The sequence below is a fragment of the Phragmites australis genome, chromosome 10 (genome assembly GCF_958298935.1).
Source record: "Phragmites australis chromosome 10, lpPhrAust1.1, whole genome shotgun sequence".
Taxonomy (NCBI): domain Eukaryota; kingdom Viridiplantae; phylum Streptophyta; class Magnoliopsida; order Poales; family Poaceae; genus Phragmites; species Phragmites australis.
Window position 1 is genome coordinate 4084841 of NC_084930.1, and position 22220 is coordinate 4107060.

The 22220-nt window shown below is 43.2% G+C and overlaps 1 protein-coding gene across 5 annotated transcripts; it reads right to left on the reverse strand.

The window, feature by feature from the left end:
- Positions 1-1448: 1448 nt before the first annotated feature.
- Positions 1449-21444, reverse strand: LOC133883197 (uncharacterized). 5 transcript variants are annotated; one of them, XR_009902834.1, is made up of 5 exons: positions 21198-21444; positions 14927-15043; positions 14673-14812; positions 9394-9520; positions 7439-9319 (listed from the first exon to the last, which is right to left on the reverse strand). XR_009902834.1 is itself a non-coding variant. In XM_062322430.1 (4 exons), the coding sequence occupies exons 1-4, from the start codon at positions 21227-21229 to the stop codon at positions 3384-3386; spliced, it is 366 nt and encodes a 121-aa protein (XP_062178414.1). In that variant the 5' UTR covers positions 21230-21444; the 3' UTR covers positions 1449-3383. The 5 variants fall into 5 exon arrangements, 4 of the variants coding, with proteins under 4 accessions (XP_062178414.1, XP_062178416.1, XP_062178415.1 ...); XM_062322430.1 differs by lacking the exons at positions 7439-9319; positions 9394-9520 and adding an exon at positions 1449-3435 and having other exon boundaries at positions 14927-15068; XM_062322432.1 differs by lacking the exons at positions 7439-9319; positions 9394-9520 and adding an exon at positions 1449-3435 and having other exon boundaries at positions 21198-21438.
- Positions 21445-22220: the final 776 nt, after the last annotated feature.

The following is a 22220-nucleotide window of genomic DNA, read 5'->3' on the forward strand; positions in this document are numbered from 1 at the left end:
ATGGATCCGAAAGAAAAATGGGAGTAATGAAAGATATGAAGTAGAGTAGCTGTTAGAGATGAAAAAAATAGAAGATGATATAATAATGTTAGATGATGTTGTAATAGTATTATAAGCATTACTACAGAAACTCATTTTATTATCGGCTCTAAAACCCTCTTAACTGTCAGTTTTGGAGCTAGCAGTGGGCAACAAGCAGTGATAGCCGAGGACTATCACTGCCAACTTGGTGGATAGGCAGTGAAGGGAGTTGTCACTACCGGCTGAAAGATTTGGCCGGTAATGATACCCAAGGCATCACTGTCGGCTGAAGCCTTCAGCCGACAGTTATTCACTGGAATCACTGTCGACTGAAGGTTTCAACCGGCAATATTTTCTCTCTCCTCCCTCATCGGTCCTCCCTCTCTCTATCTTCTCTGTACTCCCTCTCTCTCTTCGATCTCTCCATCTCTCTTTCAATACATGCATACAATGATACATATATTTACTGTAAATCAATAATAAAAGCATCTTCATTAATACATAGTAATGAACACATATTACAAGTTAGGCATCGATAAATACACATATATACATAATAGTTCTCATAGGTCATCCCCTGAAAAGTCAATCGAGTTGAGCCAGTTCAGTATTCCTCTACCTCTCCCGCGATGAGGAAGACCGCGTCTCTGCACTGACGACTGATGGCGTGTGTACGTCCGGGGACGCCGAGGGGCCAATGGTGGTGGAGCGGAGGACCCGACCACGCCTGATCAACCACATCATCGCCTATGCTCCAGGCTCGCCGGCATGTCAGAGACATTGAACTCTGACGCCTAAACGCCTCTACGGTTTGAGCATTTGACCTCTTTCGCAGCACACCGATGGGCCACCCTATCGTCCTCCTCCTCCTGGGCATGCTTACGAGACGCTACTTCTTGCTCCTCCACAGTGCACGGTTGACGGACCAGCCTCCCATCCTCCTCCTCTTGAGCATACTTACGGGATGCTGCTTATTGCTCCTCCTTCGTATCATCGTTGGAAGGTTATTCCGTTGAAGAGTTATCCGATGATACCAATTTCGCATAATACATAGTAATTCATATCATTCATTAATAATAGAAATTAATGTTATTTATTAATATTGTGTCAATTGACGAAATATAATACGTTGTCAAGCCCCTTGGTAGCCTTCCTCCTTATCACATATTCTCTACTAGAAGGTATGGTGTCACCTGAAGGTCTCTCACGCGTGGACGGCACGATCGATTCATGAAACTCGCTGTTTGGGTTGATAATATGTTCCAAGAAGAATCCGGTCATCTGTTCTTGAAGGGCATGTATTTCTGAAGGTTGTAACACACTTGTGCGTAGTTTGGAGCGCTACGTTTGAATAATCAAAAGAATTAGTCCTTTAACGCATGTAGAAATTGAAAAGAAAGCATCAAAATATTATTTCATACCTCAAGATCATTAAACCTAACAGCATCTCCGTCCAAGCTAAATGCGTGCATGAAAGTAAGAACATAAAACGCGCAGAGATTATTGCTGGGTGACTGCCACATACACTTCAAAAGAAAATGATTCATCGGTGGAATGAATTGAAACTTTTTATTGAGTAGGAAATGCAAGACATGAATATGTGATTGTGTACCGAAAAGTCAATTTTTATATCTTACTACTTCCTAAATGGAAAGTGGATAACAAAAAGGAACCAATAAAAACTGCAAAATATGTCACTATAGCAAATTAGTACTAGAATCAAGTTACCCATAAAATGATGACGCCTTGGCGTGCAAACACGTACTCGTAGTTGTAGGATAAGAGTATGAATTTCTTTTATTTGTAGTGAAGCAGACACTTCAATAAGTAGTCCTCGGTGAAGTCTGAATTACTTCGACCACGGCATAGCCCTCCAGTACTGAACGTCCATGCAAATGTTCATGGGAGCCATGAGGATAAGCCACACCAAAAGCCACCTTGATGGTAATGTTCATAGCACAAATGTGTAGTTCACACTGTGTCCGTGCTATGATGAGCATAAGTGATGGAGTCAGCTCCTGAAACTTTCATGGACGCAGAGCTACCCCGACGACCACGTGGATGGAGTGCGCAACATTAGGAGACACTGTCAGTCATTCCTGTTCGCTCACAATGGCACCCTGTTCACGCATGAGGGCTTGTCGTACTGCTTGTGCTATTTTTTCTTCTGTACATTCTCTCTCATTTTTAGCGCTTGTTCAAGCATTTACATCATCCTAGTTTGTTTTGCCTTTCATTCTGCATCTCGCTCTGCTTGAGATCTCTTTCGACTCTTGTAACTGTCATGTCGCCTGGAAATCTATATTTCCAACCCATCACCCCAACGCCTTGTGTGCGATCATCGTGATCCTTGTTTCCCAGGGTCAAGGTGAGTTCGTCCCTATCCCTGTCTAGCTTGAAAGAGCCTTGTGCAGACTGCTCGTGGGCTTCCATGAGTTTTTTTTGCAAGATCTTGCGTCACTTCCGGGTCTTTGAAGGTCATAAAGGATAAGCTTCCATCGGACGAGTAAGAAGCACCCCTCCCAAGAAGGAAGTGTGTCGATCGTTTGCTCCAGCCCTCTGTCTCAGCTGTGACACTTCTCTCTCGTAGTTCATCTAACTGTTGTTGCCATTGCCTTTCTTTCCTCACGTACCCACGACTGCTGACTTTGTGGGGGTACAGGTTCTTCTTCGAATTTGCTTTGTTCACCTCACTCAACCTCTGTGCTTCTTCTGACAACTTGTACTCCGTAAAGGCTTGCCAATGATCTTCCAGTTATGTCCATTTACCGAAATTTGGTGTTGTACCTTTCTGCACATATGTTCTGTTCAGTGTCCCCTTCTAGTTCTAAAATAAAAGGCCCATGATCATTAGCGTCTTACGCTTAACTACTTCCATATTTGCTTCTTTAGGGAAGTCAAACTTCTCTAATATTTTGGGCCACAAGATGTTATTCTTGATCGAATCAGGAACCACGTGCGGATCAACTCATTTGTCAGTCCATAATCTGTAGCTTATGAGCACGTGATCCTTAACAGCAATCCCACATACTGACTTGTATGGCTCTAGAACTCTCTCTGGTGCAGTTGGCTCCCATTCTGGTGAGACCTCTGTGATCACAAATCATCCCGTAAGCATCTTTAAGGGACCTCGAACACGGTGTCGGTCCTGAGATTGCTCATTGTCATGACCCTCCAGAGCAACAAGCATATGCGCATAAGTGAAAAAAAACTATTGGGAATCTATACGATAATATGTAGAACAGATGCATTCATCTACTTATGAATTACCTCATCGCCTCTATGGGCGTCTGTTTGGTCCAGATTGAGGTAATGGCTTGAGCTATCTTCTTCAATGTTTAACGGTGGCACTATATCTCCTTCTAGCACCTAAGCTGGATCGGCGGTTGGTGATGCCATCCCTTCCTGGAAGTTCTGCATACGATGACGATGAGCGGTTGAGTATTCTACATATAAAGAACATAGGAAGGAGGGAGATAGAGATAAAGCTGACGAGGGAGGGAGGGAGGTTGTCGAAAGAGTGAGATAACCATGAAGGAGTCGATAGATAGAATGTATATACATATAATATTGTAAATGAGTATGTTACGACCACATTTAACAAAAAAAAAAGTCACATCTCACATAGCAAAAAAGGTATAAAGGTACTGACAGTTGACACATTGATATTACAAGTCACATCATCTTACATAGCAAAATAAGGATGATTACAAACAGAATTAGGATTATGACATCTTTACACGTGAAATCACACTTCTTCTTATTTTCGAAGTTAGTCAATTTTAGCTCGGCTTGGATAACTTGACTATTGTATGCCGCAGCAGCTTCATGTTTGGACTTATATCCTTTGTAACATGCTCCTTTAAATCCATTTACTTGTGTGTGGTATTTTTCCCAACTGGAGAAGATTCCACTTTGCTGATCACGATGAACAACATACGATGTCATAGTAGTCTTAAATTTAAGAGAATGTGCAAAAAAAAAAACTACAAACCACACTAACACCAAAGAATGTTCTTGAAAAAACTCTTAGGCACAGTGGCTCTAACAAATGACCTTATTAGAACTGCAGTACTGATTACCTGTTCATAGAGCAAGCATTCTTCCCAAGTTAGCGTTTATGTGTCAGTCCTACTAGTTCAGATAGCAGCTTCTCTCAAGATGAGCTGGACGTCCTTCCTCTCCGAATAGGTAATCAGTACTAAAGTCCTAGAAGTAATAAAGAAATATGGCCTCAAGCCATATCATCATCGTCACTATTTTTTTGTATTTAAAAAAAATGTTTGCTTCTCTGTAGAGAGCATGTATCTAAAAATAGTGTATAACAACTCAATATTAATGTAAAATCTGGAAACCTAGAAGCATTTGCATCAGATTATGTAGATAATTGTCTCCTTTCATCATTTCCTCATTTAACAATGAACAATAGAAGGTAACAAAAAACTATAGAATAGGCTCCAATGGTAGGATCATAATCGCCCTTATATATGGCCCAATGTTCTCAGCTCGAATTGGTATCAAAGTACTATTACAAAGTAACCGCTGCGATAAGAATATTCCCAGGTATTTAACTTGCTAAACAAACAGGAATACAAACTCCCAATTAATAAGTCTGGCTTTATCATTGTGCTAGATCATACTTGCTACAAATTATTCTATGCATCTTGTGCAATTAGAATTCTAATTATATTATTATCAAGTTCTTAAGTATTAATGAAAACTATCATTAGATACATCTAAGATCTGTCTAGCACCATTAATGATCCATCAACACGTAAATTCATCTTGATACATATAGCTTGTCATATAAGTATGCAACTTTTCCACTTTTTCTTTCTTTACCATCAATTTTTTTTGCAGATTATTGTGCATATTTTGAACAGAGTTCACACTAATGCCAAAGGACATGCTAATTATAAGACAATATTTGCTACTTCTATCACTCATTTCTTCATCTACCTTTCACTAGAAGGATCATGATTTGTACATGTTATGCAGACCATCAAATTAAACTTTGCAACTTCATTCACATCTCCCGCTGCAGTAAAGGAACAACCTCAAGTTCAATTACCTATCTAGTGTCATCTGCTACTTTTCTAAAGAGTATTGGCAATAAGATCCCTACATGACTATGCGAGATATAATCATCATATCTGTTCAGTGAGATGTCCTTTTATTCAACTAGTTTCTTACATACCCCTTGGCCAACCCCAGAAAACACCTATAGCCTCTGGATCACTTAGATGTGCTAAATGGTTCTCATGTTTCAACTCCTTCTTTGATCTTTATGTATGTTGTCAATGGACTCATCAAGTGAGAGATTGAGAAACTAATATATATCACTTAGTGAAATTACTCCCACTGTCGGTGCCAAAGAAAAGCAAGAGCAAGACCACTTAGCACACCTACAGCCCTTTGTCCCAACATGCTTCCTATATTCAAAAGATTGAAAGATGATGAACGGTTATGTAATGAGAAGAACACCTTCACAAGCTCAGCAACAGTGAACTATGCACCCATATTTACCCCACTGCAAGTGTACAATCCCAAGGCAAGCACCAATTTGACCTTGATAACAAGGCCAGCAAAAAAAATATAGACTAGGTACTACTACTACATAACACAAATACAATCTTTTTTAAAGAATTGATAAAAAAAATTAATGTTTGAATTTGAACTAAGGATTATATGCCACTTGCCTCTATTATAATAGCTAGGAGACAGGGAGGTGATGTAAGAAGATGAGTACAAGGTTCAGAACGGCCGGTACCTGCAAGATGGCAAGGGTCTGGGCAGCGAGGTGCACGGGCTGGGCGTTGAGGAGGACGGGAATGGCGCCATGGAGGAGGACGACGACATCGAGGAGGACAGGGACAGTGGGCACGTGCTCGTTGGTGTGGGCTCGTGGTCCTCCGGCGGTGTGGGCTCCTCGGTATCGGGAGGTGTTTCGATGGACGGCACAGGGAAGAGAAAAAAATTTCAAAGTGTCAAAGGGCACAGGGTGTCGAGCTATTTTATAGGGGAGGATTTTCACTGCCGACGCAATATGACCACCGGCAGTGAAATGATACCTTCACTGTTGGCTCAAGAGGACTACCGGCAATGAAACTACTTTCATTATCGTCCCAATAAGTCCACCGACAGTGAAAGGAGTTTCACTGTCGGTAGTCCTCTTGATCTAGCAGTGAAACCTATTTCACTGCTGGGGCCGTAGGGTGCAAAAATTTTGTTTTAGCTTCGCGCGCGTAGAGACTCGAACCCATGAATTGCACCAAATAAAACCGAACAAACTGCAGTACTCAAGTGATTTCAATTGAGTTTATACTATCTTTATTTATTAACATTTTATTGACCTAAAATCTTAATACATATTTATTTAAATTTGAACTTGCTATATACCAAAATTAAGTTTTATATACACCTAAATTTCATGGTTCATTTTTCTAATTTAATATAAAATTAAAATAAATATATTCATACCTAAGTTTCTATATTGAGGCTTGCTAATTAGTGAAATGGTACCTTCACTATCAGTTTAAGAGGTCTACCGGTAGTGAAACTATTTTCACTGTTGGCCCAATAAAAAACACCAGCAGTGAAAGTAGTTTCATTGCCAGCCTAATATGTCCACGGCAGTAAAACCCTTTTCATTGTTGGTGCCGCGGGATGTAAAAAAATTTGTTTTAGCTTCATGCGCGTGAGCAGAGACTCAAACCCACGACATGTACCAAGTAAGACCGAACAAACCACTGTGCTACTCAAATGATTTCGATTGAGTTTGTACTATCTATATTTATTAACATTCTGTTTACCTAAAATACTAATACATATTTATTTAAATTTGAACTTGTTATATACCAAAATTAAGTTTTGTATATACCTAAATTTCCTGGTTCAATTTTCTAATTCAATAAAAAATTAAAATAAATATGTTCATACCAAAGTTTCTATATTAGGGCTTGCTAATTAGTGAAATGGTACATTTACTGCCGGCTCAAGAGGACTACCTGCAGTAAAACTACTTTCACAATCGGCCCAATAAGTCCACCGGCAGTGAAACTAGTTTCAGTGCTAGCCCAATATGTCTACCGGTAGTGAAACCCTTTTCACTGCTGGTGCTGCGGGGTGAAAAAAGAAATTTACCTTCGCACGCGCGCAGAGACTTGAACTCACGACTTGCACCAAGTAAGACCGAACAAACTACTGTGCTACTCAAGTGATTTCGATCGAGTTTGTACTATCTATATTTATTAACATTCTGTTTACCTAAAATTCTAATACATATATATTTAAATTTGAACTTGCTATATACCAAAATTAAGTTTTGTATATACCTAAATTTCCTGGTTCTATTTTCTAATTCAATAAAAAATTAAAATAAATATGTGCATACCTATGTTTCTATATTGGGGCTTGCTAATTAATGAAATGGTATCTTTACTGTCGGTTTAAAAGGACTACCGGCAGTTAAACTACTTTAACTGCCGGCCTAATAAGTCCATAGGTAGCGAAACTAGTTTCACTGCCGGCCCACTATGTCCACTGGCAGTGAAACCTCTTTCACACATGTTCTTCTCAACGTGCATGAAAACGATTACGTGTCAAACCACCAAATTCAGCCAATAAGTTAAAAAACAAATTTGTTTTTGAACATAGTAGCTCTAAGATAAGATTTCAGAACCGGTGTACTCTCGCGTCCCTTTCCAAGGATAACCCTAAGTCCATTTACCATCTCGAATACTTGTCTCCCAGTGCGATGATTAGGAGGTGATCGAGTCTCAACTTTTCCATCAAAATCTCTCATGTTGCTGCGGTACGGGTGATCCTTGCGAAGAAATATACGATGACCTAGGTACACTATTTTTTTGCTATTATTTAGTCATAAGCTTTTTGTTTCATCCAAATAATGCACGTATGCACAGTAGCCTCTAATAGTCTTGCTCAATAGGTTGCCAAGGGCTGGCCAATCCTGGATCACTACGAACAGCATTGCGTGCAGGGTGAAGTTCTCTTGTTTGTATGCATCTTATACCTGCACACCATTGTTCCATAGAATTACAACATCTTCCATTAATGGTTTCAGGTAGACATCGATATCGTTGTCAGATTGCCTCGGCCCTGGTATCAGCACCAGCATCATATCGTACTTCCGCTTCATACATAATCAAAGAGTAAGGTTGTAGGTATATAGAGTCACAGGCCAAGTGTTATGACTACTACTCATATTGCCGAATATATTCATCTCATCCGTACTCAACCCAAATCTTATATTCATAACATCTTCTGCAAATAGCTCCTTATATTTCCTATCGGTGTTTCTCCACTACGTAGAATCAATGGGGTGTCTAAGTATTCCATCATCCTTGTGCTTCTTGACATGTCACTATATCAGTTCGACATGTCTTTTGTTCGCAAATAAACGCTCTAAATGGGGGACTATAGGAAAATGCCATATCACCTTGACGGGAGACCTTTTATTCTTTCCTTAACCATCGATATCATCACGGTCACGCTTGTACCGTGATGCACCACAGATGAGACACGCTTCCAAGTCTGTATGCTCTCCACGATACAACATGTAATCATTTGGACATGCATGTATTTTCTGCATTTTCAACCCCAACGGGCACACAACCTGTTTGGCTGGTACGTGTTTTCTGGTAGCACATTTCCCTTTGGAAGCAATTTCTGTAAGAACAGTAATAACTTTTTGAAGCTTGTATCAGATCACATGTTGCTTGCCTTCAATTGTAGCAGTGAAAGTATGGTGCGCAACTTTATGTGCTCTTTCTAGTAGCCCGAAAATAACTGTGTTTTAGAGTCCTCTACCATACGCTGAACTTTTGAAACTCTATTTCATTAGTGAAGTTCCCCTCCCCATTGCGCAACATCTGCTCCAGATAATCGGTGTTGGCGTCGGTGACGGACAACATCTCCTCTAGATCATCATCGACCAATGTATCTCCAGCTGGCAGTATATTGGTGTATTCGTCAGTCGGCATATCGGTGCACAAGTCTTCGTGTTCTCTGCCAATGTATTGCCCTTCCTATACGATCTCAGCTTTACCATGCTCGGTCTAACAAGTATAGCCAGGCATAAAGCTCCTTAGCATCAAGTGGCAATGTATCTGCTGGGTGGTGAAAAACTGTTTGTTGTTCTCGCAATCGACGCATGTACATCACATGTATTGAGATTGTATTTGACTTGTAGGTCGCGGCTTATACCAGAAAATAATCCACGTGCATTCTTGTACTCCGTGCTCACACAGCTCGCATCGTACATCCATCTTCTGTCCATCTATAATTATATCATTATTGTAAATCCAAATTCATAACATCTAGAAAATTTTAGATCACCAACAAATAAATTACCTCGTCATCTCCTAACGGCAATTGGCACAGGTTGGAGGAGCCGTCTTTTACATGCTTTCGCGTCTGCTCCCGATGAGTATTTGTTTATGCCATCTCTAGAAATTTTCTTCATTATTCAACCCCTTATCTATGAATCATTAAGGAAACATGAAAAATAAATACGCTCATGCATAAAGTTTCTATATTGGAGCTTGCTAATTAAATAAAATATCATAGATACAATTGGATCTTGCTACATACATAAATATCATGGTGAAAATTTCTAATTCATTAAAAATAAAAATAATAGATATGATCAACTTTGGTTTTTAAGGTAATATTTTGAGTTGAAATGCTAAATATAGGATTTAACTTGGGGATTTCAACTTACTTGAGCTCAAGAGGCTCCTAGAAGCTTGCTTGTTGTTTGTGAAAAATTCAGGGTTCACTTGCCCAAAAAATTAAGAAAAGGCAAATGAGTAAATGGAGAGGAAAGAAGGAATTTTGTTTGGATAGCTAGAGAGAGCTCATCTAGACATTCTTCTTGACCAAAAATGAGCTTGAGTGGTGGGGGAATCAAAGTGAGAGAAGGAATGAAGTGGGTGTTGCCATGTGAGAGTTTATGAGGGGGAGAGAAAGTTCTGATCAAACTGTCTGTTAGCTCGTATTAGCTCGAGCTTGGAGAAGGTGGGTACGGGGGGCACCACTGCCAGCTCATTTAACCAGCTGGCAGTGATGTTATGCTATCATTGTCAGTTGATGGATTAAGCCGGCAGTGATGAGCAAGCAGGGTATCATTATCGGCTCAATTCATCGACTAGCAGTGATGACACTTATCACTACCAGTTCATAAGCCACGATGACTGATTCTTCTCACACAACTTACGAATCGGTAATGATACCAGCATATAAGTCGCGTTTTGTAGTAGTGAGGAAACAAATTTTTTAGAGTATTGGAGATGGCCTAAATAGGCTAGAGTGAGATGAGTGTGTTTTGGTTCGTCGCTTCAGCTTGCTTAGCAGGAGAGTTATGTTGATTTGGGCTTGCATGCCAAACATATTCATAATCCGAATGCTGCATAACGCTACATTAGTCCTTTTGTAGTGCAATACAGGGGACGAGGTGCAGGCCCTTAAACTCTAAAAACATGTTACTCCTATCCTGGATAAGATTGGGGTCCAGGAAGGTAAAAATTCTACCGGACCAACAACAAAGCTACAAAGATATGGGTAAAATTTTGACCTAACAGCCGCACGTTGATTAGTCTCAATTTTGTCGTTAGCTAGCTGCTACACGCTTTCCCAGCTTAACAGGCCATTGACGCAAAAAAGGATCATTTCGGCATTTCCTCCGTCACCCATGTGGTAGGATGTCAAAGTTAGGGTCTTCGTGTGTGTCGGAGGATTAACTCCTGTCGCAGGGATCCCGAGAGACCCCTTTTTAGAGATTCGGCCGGGGGGATGATCCTGAATAAGTTCACCGGAGAAATGAATGAGAGTAAATGCAGCGGTCGGTGGATGGGGGTGATGATCTAGTGCAGAAAGAAGTAAATGCACCGAAAATTTAGACAGGTTCGAGCCGCACAGGGGCGTAATACCCTACTCCTGTGTGGATGTAATAACTGCCCTGAGGAAGTCCCTCAAGGGTGTGCTGGTTACAAGAATATTATGTCTAACTAAGAGCTTGAGGCTCCTTGTTCCTAGGCAGGGACTATGGTTCGGCTCTTCGTGCTTCTGTGCTCGATGCTTACGGTCTCTTCTTCGTTGATCGGGGGGGCAGTTGATTCTTCGGGCTCTCTCTTTTTGAGACTCTCTGTCGGGGGGCGGTTGATCCGTCGGGCTCTCTTCTGTGTGCCGACTCTTTTATACACTCGCCGGCTGAGGCATGCCCCGAACGGGAAGGAGGGGGCTCAAGTTCCAAGACGCCATAACTAGGAAAAACGTCATCATTTCTTCTGGGTGAAGTGACCGGGGGTGGAAAACACGGCGCACGCCCGGTCACCTATCACCATAAATGCCCTGGCAACGGGCGCCGTAGAGAGGGCCCACCGGGCAGCCACAGAGCAACCCGGCGTGCCCGCCCTGTCTTGTTCCTCTGCCACAGCAGGGTGGCGGACGGAACACCTTGATCCTGGCGATGTTATCCCGAGACACACCGAATGATACGGGACGGGACCCGTGCAATTAATTGCCCCACGCCTCTCTGCCAAAGCATGGCAAGGACTGACACTGCGGCAGAAGCAGTTGGGGATGTCAGGCCGCGCACGCTCATTAAATGCGGCCTCGGACCTCTGACCGGTTGACACCTCATCGGCGGGCCCCTCGGGGGCCCTTCTGGGTCGTCGGGGCACCAAGTGCTCGGGGGGTACTGTTCACCTCCCCGAGCACTCTCTTCCGAGAATGCCTACCCTTACCCTCGGGGTACCGGGTGCTCGGGGGCACTGTTTACCTCCCCGAGCACTCTCTCCCGAGCACTCTTGCCCGAACCTTCGTGGAACCGAGTGCTCGGGGGCTGCCATGTGCAACCCTGAGCACTTTTACCCGAACCTTCGGGGAACCGAGTGCTCGGGGGCACTGTTTACCTCCCCGAGCACTCTTGCACGAACCTTCGGGAAACCGAGTGCTCGGGGGCTGCCACGTGCAACCCCGAGCACTTTTGCACAGATCTTTCGGGGAACCGAGAGCCCGGGGGCTGCCACGTGCAGCCCCGAGCACTCTCTCCTGAGCACTTTCACACTGACCCTCGGGGAACCGGGCGCTCAGGGGCTGGCGCACGCAGCCCCCGAGCACTCTCTCCCAGAACTTAGCTCTTCTGATCGTCGGGGGACTAGGGTGCTCGGGGGTGACAGGGCACCTTCCCGAGCACTTTCTTCCCGGTACTTAGACTCTGCGGATCATCGGGAAACTGGGATGCTCGGGGACCAGGGACTGTGGCCCCGAGCACCTTCTCCCGGAACTTGGACTTTCCTCACCCCGCAGGAGGGACCTCGCGGGATGGTGACACGTGACGGGCGGCTGGCCTGGCCTCGGGACTCAGGGATCCCCGGTTCCAGATACACCGACAGTGTGCCATGTAAACATGATACTATAAAAGTTTCTAGTTTTGGATTAAATAGTTTTGATTTCGAACTCATTGAAGACTCTGATATGAAGTTTGCTAACTCGAATTGGGAGTTCGATTCCCAGATGCAAGTTTCGAGCCAATATTGAATGCCCGCTGTTGAAAACTTTAAAATCTAAAACTTCCTACGTGAAGGTTATAAATTATGGCTTTAAAATTTTTCAGTCGGAAGCTACAGTGGAAGTAGACATATTAGTAACACAACCCTCTTCAAATAGGTCTAATGGATTTCAAATTCGAATTTGAACTTTGGAGTCACTCACTCAAAAGTTACAATTCACATTTTATGTTTTTAGGACCTGATTGAAAGTTCAGTACGCCATCATTTTACTTTCCAGTTGCACGAGACATTCTTTATTTTTGGATGGGCGAAGTGTTTCTTTTTTTTTTATTGACACGTTCTGGACAAACCCTCAAAATCGATCGTCCCTGCTTGGTGTTTTGGCCAGGGCCTGGCTATCCCGTGCCGACTACCATCCTTTGCTTTCTGACGTAAGCTGACGTAAGTATGAAACTTCCTAGAAGCTTATCTCTCCGTTTTCCAGGAACTTTCGTGCTCGACATCTCCCCCCTTTCATAAAATAAAAGGCACCCGGCCCACCTCCGCCGGGCGAGAGAGAGAGAGAGAGAGAGAGAGAGATGGAAGGCGAGAATGGCGCCAGACCGGTGGTCCGTGGTAAGGGGAAGGCACCCGGCCCGCCTCCGCCGCCGCCACATGCTGACGGGGCGAAAGGCGGGCACCGGTACGGGCAGAGGAGGCGGCGCCCGCGCCGTGTCCACCTCGGGGTCGTAGCTCTCGCCGTAATGATCGCGGCGGCCGCGTACCTTCTGTTCGCCGAATCTCTCGCCGTGGCGCCCCCTCCGGCCGCGTGGTTCTTCGCGGCCTATGTGCTGTGGATCGTCGGGCTGAACTTGTTGTTCTCGTTCACGAACTGATTTCCACGCCGGAGTGGTGAACGCCGGGCACGTACACTAGTTCTTCTTCTCCACGCGGCCGGAGCCTGGAGGCCGTGTTTCGCGCGCCAGTCTGTATGACTCCCTCTCCTCTTCTTTCTTTATTTATTTATTTTAGGCCATCTACTCCTCTTCTTTAGGTTTATGGCCATGTACAGATCGAGCTTGAGTTCAACTTGTACTTTTTGTTCATCCTCCTTCTTGGAATGAATTGATCGAGCTAATTTCTTATCTTTTTAATGGTTTCTAATGGCTCGTGTCCACTCGATCCAAGGAGTTCATGCTGATAATACTTTCTTTTTGTTGCGCTAGCTGAATGAAGGGGAAAACCAATACAAGTAAGTTCAAATAATAATTACGATGCAAAGAGTATCCTCGAGCTAGAGCGGCAATTTCCTTGAGACCCTAGCTCTAACTATCCAGTTAGCATCTGTTTGGTTCGACGGACCGAGCGAGCCGGGAGATGGACATCCACTTTTTTTCTTGTTTGGATCTTAGATGCGTCGGATGGGGTGGCCAGGCGAAACGAATATTTGTTCATATGCTGGACGAAGCCATCCGGGTGAAAACGGCTGATGGAGCTATCCAACTTCTGTGTCTCGTGTGCGTTGTGATTTTTTATTTAACTTATGATTTTATTTGAAAGTATAAAAATGATCTAAAAATTCTAAACGTTTTTATGACTAAAGTATAGCTCACTAGCAACAAGCTATTTTAATTGGTTTGATCCAAAAAATATGAGCCAATATTTAATTAAAATTCTTTAAAAAAATCTACTATTGTAACTTCTAGAAATTTTTAATACATCAAAAAAAATTTAAAAAATCACTAATATTTTTCTCATATGATGTAATATAAATATGAATGGATCATCCTATCCACTCTAATACTATCAAACAAACAGAAAACTGACTCATTCTATCTATTCTCATCCCACAATCAAACAAAAAACTGACTCATCTCATCCCATCCAAAAAAACAATATGAATGACCCTAGCCCATCCCAACTCGCCCTCCAACCAAACTTACGGTGGCCCCGGATTAGTTTCTTCCCCGCCTAGCTACGTCGCTCGCGTGTTCATCATCGGAGAGCTAGCTAGCACAACTCGCGCGCGTTGTCCACAACGTCGGCGGCGAGGTCGTTGCACTTGTACAGCAGGGGTGCATCTCTCACACGCGATAAATAACTCAAAGAAACCAAATAACTTGGCAACAGTTTCCGCACCTCTCATCCTGCGATTGCACGGCACAGCCTCGATCGACGACATGCGGCGGAGGCTGATGCTTCAGCGGCTGCGGTAGTTGCTGACTTGCTGCGCATGAACCAGGCCTCGCGCGCGTCTCCGCGGCATGAGCTACTGCTGCCTGGGTGCAGATAACCGAGCGCAGACATAAATTAGTGGCTACTCAATCAAATCTACACAGGAGACACAAATTAAAACCTCTACCCGAATGGTACGGCCGGCAGGCGTTACTGACCTGAGTGGGTTTCGAGCTAGCCGAGATCGACCACGCCGCCGGCGGAGCTCTTTGGGTCACTGGCACGCCGGTTTTAGGGTCGAGAAACTTTGGCTTCGCCCTCTTCCGTTCATTCCTCTGCGCAAAGAGGACGGGAAGCACACTATATATTAATTGTTAATTAGTATCCCTTTTTGCTGCTTATTCATAAATCACAATGCAAACCATGCATGCTCTGAGAAGTACGTAGTACGTACAAAACCATCAGCCATATATAGGAACACATTTTCTATTCAGATTGTTGCAAGTACTGACAGATTCTACAGCGTGAAAGATGTCAGAAGTCACAGAAACTAAAGAACAAGAACTCGAGTATTAATCAATCCATTCATACAGAATCATTTGCAGATACGCATGTGCGTAGCACACAATTGTTACCCTGAAGTAAAGCTGACGCTACATGTGTTGCCTTAGCTTGCTCGTTCCTGATTTCAGTCCATGCATGTTTTATTCAATGCATTGGACCTCAGAAAAAAACCCAGTATGTGAACTGGCCTTCTAGGAAATGGCCCAAGGCCTCAGTAGGCCACATAGCCTTAGCTAGGTTGGTCCGCACCTTGAGCTTCTCTCCCACCAAACCCGTAAAAATGCTCCGAGTCTTTTTTTAGATGGAAAGTAATTCCATTAACGAGAGCCGACTCAATGTAGCGTATAAAAATATATGTGGCTACGAGAGAATTCACATCATTTAGGATAGTATTTTCGCCAAATTAGAACACCTCCTGCCCGAGATTAGCATCCAAACTAGCTAGCTTTTATGCGCTACACTATTACAAGAACGTGGGCTAAACCTGGACATTAGTAAAACTAGTAAACATTAGAAACTTGATTTCTCTAAAGATGACATCACACGGTGCTGAGTCAAAACCCGAAGAGATCATAGCATACTTTAGATTAATCCCATCTGTCTCTAGAACCACACGTAATAAACTACTCCGAGTCTTTGAAAAGACACGTAAGGTTCCTAAAAAAAGACACTAGGGGCGTAGGACACATTCGGTTCTCCAGCGAAAGCTCGCCTCGCCTTGAGAGGCAATAACGCATTTGGTTCTTCTGGAAAACCTCGTTAGCAATCATGTTTGACTGACCCTGACCTAGGAAGTTCCACCAAATCGACTTTCCTGCGCGAAGCGATCGCTGCTTGGCTCGGCAGCAGCGCGAATGACCTCAGCAACGGCGAAGGATCTCCAAACCCGGTTGTTAGGATTTTAGTGGAAATATCACAGGATCGACAAACAAGTACTAGATTAATGTTTTTAATAAGATTTGGTTAACTTGCCTATATTCTCATGTATGACTACGGATACTCTGCTCTGTCCATATTATGTTCTGTGGATCTGTGGTTATAACAGTGGTGTTTAATATTTATAGGTCTAGAAATATGAGTCTAATTACAACTCTATTTCTAGTGTCAATCAATTACAACTCAAGTCTATCGGTAATCTAACTTGTATACATATTCGATACGTATTTCAACAAGCTCCACCTTGAACGAATATGAACGCAAACTTAAAGTTGTCACGTATGATCCTTCGTGTACGCAGACTTGAGTCGTGCATCTTCGCTGCTCATCCCGAACAGCCTGACAAGGATGCCTAGCCGCTAGGAATAAATTCCATAAAATTTGCAGCTCCCACCTCCACAACCACACCTTTTAGCCTATACTAACGAGCTCTTGTCTTCTCACCTATCGCAGTCTTGCCATCCTGCATAACCTTCAAGGTTTTCTTATCTGGCACCGCCTAATATAAACAACCTTCTACATGCATAATTTCAAGCGGGATCAGGTTCTTCATAAGTCTTGACACATACCACACACCTTCAAATAACACTTCTTATCTATCATACATCTTCAGCTTAATATTGCTAACTCCCATAACACGATAAACCGTGTGATCTCCTAAGTGAGTAATACCAAAGTCACATTCATAATATGAAGAGAATCACTCCTTGTTAGTTGTTGCATAATAAGACTTGATAATCTAACAGCAACACTTCACCACAAGACTTTTCCCTCGATAGTATAGGAACAAGATCATCATCGCTCTCTGAGTCATTTTTCTTATAAATCACAATATTTACCACACTCTTTTTCTGTTATGGACAATCTATCTTCACATATCCCCAATCTTTACATAAATAGCATTGTGGCTCGACCCCTTCTTCCTTTTCATGTTAGTCTCCCTGCCTCGATCACCCCTAACTAGCAAAGCGTCTCCAGATAAACTCTCACCAACATTATTCTTCCTCCTTTATTCATTAGCAAGCAACATCGCAAGGATACCGTGCACTTTGACTGCCTCTTTGCCATACGCCAATGTAGTAACCAAGTGCTAATAAGACCATGACAAGAACAGAGAAGAATAATCGTTTTGTCTTCATCATCAATTATCACCTCCATCTTCACAAAGTCAACTACAACTTGATTGAAGATGTTTCTATGCTTAGCAAGATCCGACCCCTCCTGCATCTTTAGCCCATACAGTTTTTACTTCAGATATAGCTTTTGAGTCAATGTTTTGGACATAAATTGATTAGATAATTTATTCCAAATCCTTTTAGATGATGATTCATCCATAACATGATGCATAATTTGATCGGAGTGACACAACCTGATTGTTGCCATCGCTTGCGCTTGCATCTTCTCCCACTTGTCATTATTTACCGTGCTCGGCATCATCATCTGCAGAGCCTTCAGGATACACTGTTGTGCCAAAAGCTCATCGTCTGCCAAAGCCTAAGTTGTCAGTCTCGTCAAATCTCGCCACCTCGAATTTAGACACTATCGACACCATCTGCCTGTTACCACAGACAGTTGAATCTCTACGCTCACGGATACCTCACGTGTGCTAAACGCGCATTCGCACGCTCATCCTTACATCCCGTCTGAACACACCACTATGTACACACTGAACTATGTACATACCATCTTGTATATCGTATGTGCATAATCCACCGCTCTCGAGCCAAATCGACAACTTCGCTGTTTACACACGACGGAGTTGACGTACTCGATCGCCCCAACGATTCACCATCAATAACTGCAAACACCGATTCACGAATAGTACGATTGTAATTTCCGCAATCCCCGTAGACTCCATCGCCTTGGTTGCCTCCACGTTCTGTTGCACCTCTATTCATCGGTCCCTTGGCTGCTCTCGTTTTTAAGTCCCAGTCGACCAGCCTCACACGTCATGTATCCCAACAGAAGTCCTGATCGGTCACGTCACGGTCGCGCTCCAACTGCGCCATGGTCCCTGACACGTTCGTCCACACGCCAATGACTGCCTGAGCCCACGCGCGATACAGTAGCCGCGCGACACCTTCGGCTGCCTGCTTCACACGCTGTCGTGTAATGGGCCCTGTCCTACTCGACTCATCACCCCCACTGGCCAGCCTCCTCCAGCCGGCCCACAAGGAACACTCGCCAGCCTGCCAAGCTCCACCAGCCCCATCGACTGCTTGGGCCGAGTCACGGACCCGCTCAGCTCGCCCGCGTGCCAGGCGGGCCAACTTCCCACGGCCCCGTAACCGAGCCGCCTGGGCGCATCAACCCGTACTAGGCCACCCAGCCGACCCACGACCACAGACGCTTCACTCTAGGCCACCTTCCAGTTTCTCCAGGCCGCACCTGAGCTCCTGGGCCAGGAGTGCCCCACCCGTTGCTCTGGGCCCTCACGCGCCTGACCGCGTGGCTCACCCCACCAGCAGCGCTGGGCTGCCACACTGCACGCCCACATGGGCTCCTTTGCATCTAGCTGCTATAGGCCGTTCCTCACGCGTGCACCACGCTTGGCTCAAGCACTAGCTCCTCAGCCATGTGCCAATGCTCGCTCGGTCTCCTTGCCACACATGTCTGCCTGTTTCATGCTGCACCCATCCGCGACACGCACCATATACGGAGACACCGAGACGTCTGCGTCTTGTCCCAAGCCGAGACCAGCCAACCCAATTCGCCGTAGATCCTCTAGACCACGCCATAGCTGATGACCGCACCTGCGCCTCTACCAACCTTCGAAGTCCACCATCCTTTTCACCATCACCGTCATTGTTTCATCTTGAACAACTCCGATCTAGATTGGTCACTCGTCAATCAAATCTTGAGTCAAAGCTGCCACCTCCATTCACTACGTCTTCCATTCACACAATCAAACTTAGTCGTCATGTCTCACAACTCTTATCGAACATCAACCACCAGTCGCTATCAATTTAATCTCCACGTCTAGATGAATTCCCGTTAATGCAGCTCATTGGACAGTTCTAGTCGCCGCGCTCAAAGTATCTGAATCCACCGATCGAATCGTCGATCGCCGTCATGCTCCATCTTGCGCTATGTTCCTCTCCAAACCGTGCAAACCTTATGTAGTGTGGAACATCTCTTCGCGTTTTCCTTGATTTTTGTCCATAGCTCAGGTATCGTTTGTTAGTGTTTTAGAGGAAGCATCATTAGGATTGGTAAGCTAAGTACAAAATCAATATATAAGACATGATATTTTTAATATGGTTCAACCAACTTGCTTACATCCTTAGAGTATTACTACGGGCGCTCTACCCCATATTATGTTCTGTTGATATGTAGTTACAACGGTGGTGCCCAATGTTTATGGGGAAATTTTTTATTTGCCATCGAAAAATATCCCTCTCTCTTTATGCCACTCTATGAAACAAATTTCCTTATCTGCCATCGGTTTTATTTTTCGTTCCTTTCATACCAGTCTATTAGCCTCTCTAGCAGTTATGTCGTCAAAATTCACTATTCACCGATATTATTTATGGACACAATAGTCTTTATTTCTCTAAAAATAGATAGTCTTATGTTTCTCGTAAAATCTTAGGATTTTTTTAATGTGTTCTATAATCCATGTAAAACCTATTTTAATTGGATTCACTAAAATCTTATGTAGAATTTAAACTAATTTTTTTTAAAAAAAAACTACTTTTATAACTTCTAATAATTGTTAGGGCCACTAATAAAATCTCAAAAATCTGAGAAAAATCATTAATATTCTTTCTATGTGATGGACTAATTTTAAAATTATTTTTATCCCTAGGTTTTATGATGAAAAGTGAGTTCCTTGGTAATTGTTAGAAGATATAATTAACATATTATTTTTGTGTAAATACAATTAAAATGAGTTACATATAGATTATAAAACACGTACAAAAGTTTTAAGATTTTTGAAAAAACAGAAGATCGCTGATTTTTAAGAAATAGAAGACTGCTGTGTTCGTAAACAGTACCTGTGAAAAGTGAATTTTAATGACAGAACTGACAGAGAGGCTAACAACAGATTGGAATGAAAAGAACACAAAATGAACCAATGGCTGATAAGAAAATTTATTTACTGGAGTGGTACAGAGGAAAAAGGGATATTTTTCGATGGCAAATAATAAAAATTTCTGATATTTATAGACTCCAAAATCCGATTACATCTCTATTCTTAGTCTCATTCAATTAAAATACAAATCTATTTGTAACTGACCCGTACATATATTCAACCCTTATTCCACACCGGTGAAGGCGTGCCTCGAGATCGGGATAGTGCAGGGCTGCAGGCCGTGCGTACCTCGTCGGCTTCGGTGGTGACGGAGGAATGGTGAGGAAGGGGACGGTTTCCCACGTCCGGCGCAACGCTTTGATATGATTTTTTGAGGCGAGTAGAGAAGGATCCAGTTAACACGCGCTACACGGCTCGAAAAAATAAAGATAAAAGACATTTCTTTCAAGTCTACAACTATCTTAAGAAGGCTCAGCAAACAACATGGCAAATCAAATCTCGAAAAATCTACACATTAATCTACTTAAATGTAACCAAAAAGCACGAACCGTGCTCCTAGGCACACACTCACACGTGCAATATCGGTTGCAAAAGTTTTGCCTAGTGAGGCACTACCACCAGAAAACCGGTTATCCTAGCTAGTCTTCTCTGAGACGATAAATAGGAATCCGAACAAAGCCATGGCCAGATGAACACTTCAAGTAACCACACAATGACACAGGACGCATAAAAACATACCTGCTTCGAGCTCCCCCCCCCCCCCCCCAAAAAAAAAAAACTTCACCACGAGCGCTCAGAGCGTTCTACAGAAGTATCTCGAAAACAGAAAGGGAAAAATAAATGAAAAAAAGGGCACAGATTATAAGTGCATTTCTTCCTAGCAAAAAAACTTGGTGTAACTCATCTCTATATCGAGGACTTGAGAGCAGATGCGTAGGACGATGATGAATTACCTGCAAGTATGAAGCTGAAGGGCTAGCTCCATCCATGAAGCGAGCTATCTGAGCTCGCAACACGCGCACAGCTACTTGAGCTTTGCTCCAAAGACGGCCATGGCCGCTTGGATGGAGAGCGTTGCAGGGTCGCTGGCATGGAACCTCTTGCTGTCAACTGCATTGGCTCGGGGAGTTCTGGATCTGGGCTCGTTTAAACCCAGTCGTCGCCAAGTCAAGTCAACTAATGCAACAAATGAAGGACGACTCGGTCCTTCGATCGGCTTCCATTTCTTCACCAAATTGGGTACCCTCCCATCTCTGTCTCTTGGCCTGTCGGTCGGTCAAGAAAGGCGCCAGAAATACGCGTCCCCTGATGTCAGTCTCTATTTGACACAGGGTCTGTCTTACTGGTGTGTGTCTTACACGGGCTTTAAGTTTGCGGATCTATATCACAATTTGAGGTTTTTTATTTTTATATATATTTTAAATATATGTGTCGGTTTTGAAATATTACAATTCTAGACTATGTCACCTGTTCACGCAATTGGCACTGTTTGGTTTAGCTTCTACTGCTTTTTGTTACTTAGCAGAAAACTAAATCAAACAATTTGTTTATGAAAATGACTTTTGAAAAGCAAAAACTATCATTCTTACTAAAAGCTATAAACTGATTTGTAAAAGTTTTTGTAATTTTTAAAAGATGATATTCTAAGAGTATTATATATATTATACATTTTAATCATATCAAAAGATAATTTAAAAATACCTTTTCAACCACAACTTAAAAAAAAACATTAATCCAACCAAACATGTCCTTATTTAGCAGCCCACTGGTAAGATAAATCATCGTTTCCAGCTAGCCCACGAATTGATCGGGGCTGCTACAAGCTTGGGCTGGGCCGAACAGCTGATTTCAAATCCGAGCGCCAGCGCTACGAATAGGTAGGCCTTCATAAAAGCACACCAGGGAACTGATGCTGTGGACCATTATCTGGAGAGCGTCGAGATTGATCGGATTCTTTTTTGTTTTTTTATCCACAA